Genomic DNA, 4687 nt, shown 5'->3' on the forward strand with positions numbered 1-4687 from the left:
TGGAGACAACAGAGGGAGTTTAGTAACACAGTGACTGGTCCTTCACACTGGAGACAACAGAGGGAGTTTAGTAACACAGTGACTGGTCCTTCACACTGGAGACAACAGAGGGAGTTTAGTAACACAGTGACTGGTCCTTCACACTGGAGACAACAGAGAGAGTTTAGTAACACAGTGACTGGTCCTTCACACTGGAGACAACAGAGAGAGTTTAGTAACACAGTGACTGGTCCTTCACACTGGAGACAACAGAGGGAGTTTAGTAACACAGTGACTGGTCCTTCACACTGGAGACAACAGAGAGAGTTTAGTAACACAGTGACTGGTCCTTCACACTGGAGACAACAGAGAGAGTTTAGTAACACAGTGACTGGTCCTTCACACTGGAGACAACAGAGAGAGTTTAGTAACACAGTGACTGGTCCTTCACACTGGAGACAACAGAGGGAGTTTAGTAACACTGGTCCTTCACACTGGAGACAACAGAGGGAGTTTAGTAACACTGGTCCTTCACACTGGAGACAACAGAGGGAGTTTAGTAACACAGTGACTGGTCCTTCACACTGGAGACAACAGAGAGAGTTTAGTAACACAGTGACTGGTCCTTCACACTGGAGACAACAGAGGGAGTTTAGTAACACAGTGACTGGTCCTTCACACTGGAGACAACAGAGGGAGTTTAGTAACACAGTGACTGGTCCTTCGGGTTCGGGGCGGGGTCATCCCGGACCCATAGTAGGGGGGGAAATCTTGCCTACTGGCAAAATGGCAGCTCACTGAAACAAGATATTTTGGCTTCATTTTTGCATAATGGCAGCATAGGAAGTAGAGACGCATCGTGCATATGTTATACAGTCAATGTGTGACATTCTTCTTCTTCTTCTACAGCTACTCCGCGACTCTCTAGAATCCTACTTTGAGGAGAACGAGGCTCCGCTGAAACGTAAATCACCATACATCCTGAAGAGGCAAGCGACACAAAGCACCAAGTCCCGGAGGCCATACATTCTGAAACGAAGTACATTTTACTGACGTGCGTGTGTGTGAGGAGGGGCTGGGGAGACCATATAAATTCTGTGAATACGTCAGCGTCTTTACTTTCTTCTTCTTTCCTTATAGAGAGGCAAAGCGGCCGCCTATACTTCCTGCTTCAGCACTGTACCCGAGATTTTCATCCGCCATTTATTTTCCCATAGACAATTCGTAAAATGCGTATAAAAATAAGTTTCACTTCTTCAAACCAAACGGTTCAGATATATTTAGAATCGGGAGAGACCATAGAACTCGGACCAAAACTTCATTCGGACCAAAACTTATCCGAACTTTTTTTTTCTTTAAACCGGATTTTTTTTTTTTTTAACGTTTTGGTCCGATTTAAATGTTATGCGATCTCTGCTGTTTCTAAATATATCTGAGCCCTTTGGTTTGAACAAGTAATAAGCATCTTACCAAATGTCTATGGGCAAATAAATGGTCGGATGAAAATCTCTGGTACAGTGCTGAAGCAGGAAGTGACGTTCCACTTTGGCTCTCCATAGCTGCGATGTCTTCTGCTGTTGCTTTATCAAACCAGACCTCTCGATTGTAGCCTCTGTTTGTCCAGAGTCAAGGCCTCTCTGTATTCTGCTCCAGAGTCAAGACCTGTCTGTATTCTGCTCCAGAGTCAAGACCTGTCTGTATTCTGCTCCAGAGTCAAGACCTGTCTGTATTCTGCTCCAGAGTCAAGACCTGTCTGTATTCTGCTCCAGAGTCAAGACCTGTCTGTATTCTGCTCCAGAGTCAAGACCTGTCTGTATTCTGCTCCAGAGTCAAGACCTGTCTGTATTCTGCTCCAGAGTCAAGACCTGTCTGTATTCTGCTCCAGAGTCAAGACCTGTCTGTATTCTGCTCCAGAGTCAAGACCTGTCTGTATTCTGCTCCAGAGTCCAGGCCTCTCTGTATTCTGCTCCAGAGTCAATACCTCTCTGTATTCTGCTCCAGAGTCAAGGCCTGTCTGTATTCTGCTCCAGAGTCAAGACCTGTCTGTATTCTGCTCCAGAGTCAAGACCTGTCTGTATTCTGCTCCAGAGTCCAGGCCTCTCTGTATTCTGCTCCAGAGTCAAGACCTCTCTGTATTCTGCTCCAGAGTCAAGGCCTGTCTGTATTCTGCTCCAGAGTCAAGGCCTGTCTGTATTCTGCTCCAGAGTCAACGCCTCTCTGTATTCTGCTCCCTTCACGTTTGGCTCCTCTGAATAAAAGGATATCCAGAGCATCTTTGAGAGACTATATTTATTAACACATCTTTGTTCACTGCATAGTGTGATTATTTTATTTCAGGATGTGATTAAAGGGTACATATTTCAAAACCAGTGTGATGTGACTATCTTCTGTTTCAGCATGAGCTGCTCGTGGAACACGCACCCCTTTCTGTTCCCTATCTGTTTGCACACTTCATCTTTCCAAAAGGTTCTCATCTGTTTGATGATTATCTTAGAGAGTATTGTTGAAGCCAAATCTGTCTCAATTCGCTATAAAGGGCTGGGAAAGATTTTTGAAATTCTACTTCTTACAGCTTCCTACATCAGTTGTATGATGCAGAAAATGGTTGGTTTACTTGCAAAAATGAAACCCTTGTAGATAATACAAGGGTTTGTAATAACAAGGGTTATTACAATTATTTGTAATAATACAAATTATTACAAAATAATTTGTATTATTAGTAATCAATGAAAACCTGCTGATAATAAACCCTAGATCCTTTGTCAACTTCATCCAGGTTGATTTTCAAATCTCAATTCAATGTCATCTTATTTCACGTGTCTCTCTTTGTACGTTGTACTTTACACTCTTCAAAAGGTTGCCACTTTCACCACAGTACTGTGTCTAATTCGGGACCACAGACTTTTCAAGATGACGTATTTTAAAGGTGCTAATTATAGCATTTGTAAATATCAATATATCATTGTTAAATTGTGACACCTTAGCATAATTATAACAAAAAGATACAGTTTGATTGCTTGACACAGATCCTGTGAAGATCGAAACGTTGCAAATAAAAAACCATTGATGGAGCCTCAGTGTGCGGACTTTATCTTTTTGTTATAGTTATCTTTTGTCCAGCACCTGTACGTTTTTTTTTATGTGCATAATTGTCTTTTTTACCTTAGCATAATTACCATAAAGAAGGAAGACCATCAGACGGCTGGTGGCCTCTAGCTCACACTAGTGTTTCTCAGAAGACTACAGTTCCCATCAATCGTGCGGCTTCCTGTTGCAAAGAGGATGTTGCTGCTGCAGTGGGAGCTCTGTTTGCTCTGTGAAGAACAGATGAAAGACTGAAGTGGGAGCTCTGTTTGCTCTGGAAGAACAGATGAAAGACTGAAGTGGGAGCTCTGTTTGCTCTGGAAGAACAGATGAAAGACTGAAGTGGGAGATGGTTGCTCTTTGAAGAACAGCTCAACCCAGCAGACTTCCAGCAACATCACACCAGATGGCTCTCATTTGTTTACGGTAAATATAGTCTCAAAATGAAAGGGATATTAAAACAAAAATGAAGTGGGGTTGATACTACTTATTGATAGTGAGTGTATTACCTCCAGTAGATGGCAGTCAGCACACCCAGTTTCGAGAAGCAGAGTAGTACCGGCCAGTAACGTTGCAACCAAGGGCTGTGCGAAGTGTGCTGAAAACCCAAAGTGCTCCACACAGCTGTAGAGCGAGAGGAAGTGTGATGAAAACCCAAAGTGCTCCACACAGCTGTAGAGCGAGAGGAAGTGTGCTGAAAACCCAAAGTGCTCCACACAGCTGTAGTTTGAGAGGAAGAAAACCAATCCAGAGTCCCACACTAAATGTCTCAGTTTACAGATTTGTCTTCCTGAAAAGTCATTTTTAGAGGGGGGGGGGGGGGGGGTCATAGGGAATACATTATTCAACATTCATGTTTGTTGCTGTTATTGTTGTTCAATGAAAATAGTCTCATGTGAAGTTCAACTTTGACATGGCAAAAAAGTGACCATTTTATTCCCATTAACTTCGTTCCTCTTAATTCCCATGGAAAGTTTCCGCTGAATATTCCGGACATTTTGCAAACAAGGCTTGAAAAGGGCAAGAGTGTTCAGTCAACTTTCCCCAAACTCTAAACCTTCTGTTACTGTAGTAAATACCATCTCATGTCTATAACTTCCATTGCTCTGATGTTGGTGCAGGTGCCGATCACAGGCAGCGGATGGCAGTGTTGTTTAACAAGTCTGGACTATCTTACCATGTGAATGACTGCAATGCAATGTATGGAAGAATCCCCTCTGGCAAAAGAACACACATCTCATTCAAATAAAACTAGCCAACACAATCATCAGTGTTGTTGGGCAAGTTACTTGGGAAATGTAATGAGTTACTGATAACTGATTACTCCTTAAAAAGTAATAAAAGTTACTTTACTGATTACATTTTTCAAAGTAATTAGTTACATTACTAGTACCAGGCAAAATGAGCAAGTGAATAGCAAGAAACAAATTGACAATTATCGCCCTAGCGCCCTAGCGCATACAGCAGCTACTCAATCTGCCTGGCCTTCCCGCAGCAGCGGTCGAGGTAGCAGCGGCACACTGGAACCGGCAGCAGAGCGGCCAGGATAAACGAGCAACCGCACAGATAATCTGACTACTCTATAGCCATTAGCTGGAACTAACTAGCACACAATGAATCTAAC

At 42.9% G+C, this 4687-nt stretch overlaps 1 protein-coding gene across 1 annotated transcript in view; it reads left to right on the forward strand.

Annotated features, from left to right (window-relative positions):
• The window catches only part of nts (neurotensin), a gene marked incomplete at both ends in the record, with an annotated part of 14246 nt that extends 13214 nt beyond the window's left edge, over positions 1-1032 (forward strand). The window contains one exon of the mRNA XM_083663174.1: positions 889-1032. Coding sequence (XP_083519300.1) covers positions 889-1032 — 144 coding nt within the window. The remainder of the gene's footprint in view (positions 1-888) is intronic.
• Between the last annotated feature and the right edge of the window lie 3655 nt (positions 1033-4687).

Source organism: Poromitra crassiceps, assembly GCF_964638095.1.
Source record: "Poromitra crassiceps genome assembly, chromosome: 30".
Lineage (NCBI taxonomy): Eukaryota > Metazoa > Chordata > Actinopteri > Beryciformes > Melamphaidae > Poromitra > Poromitra crassiceps.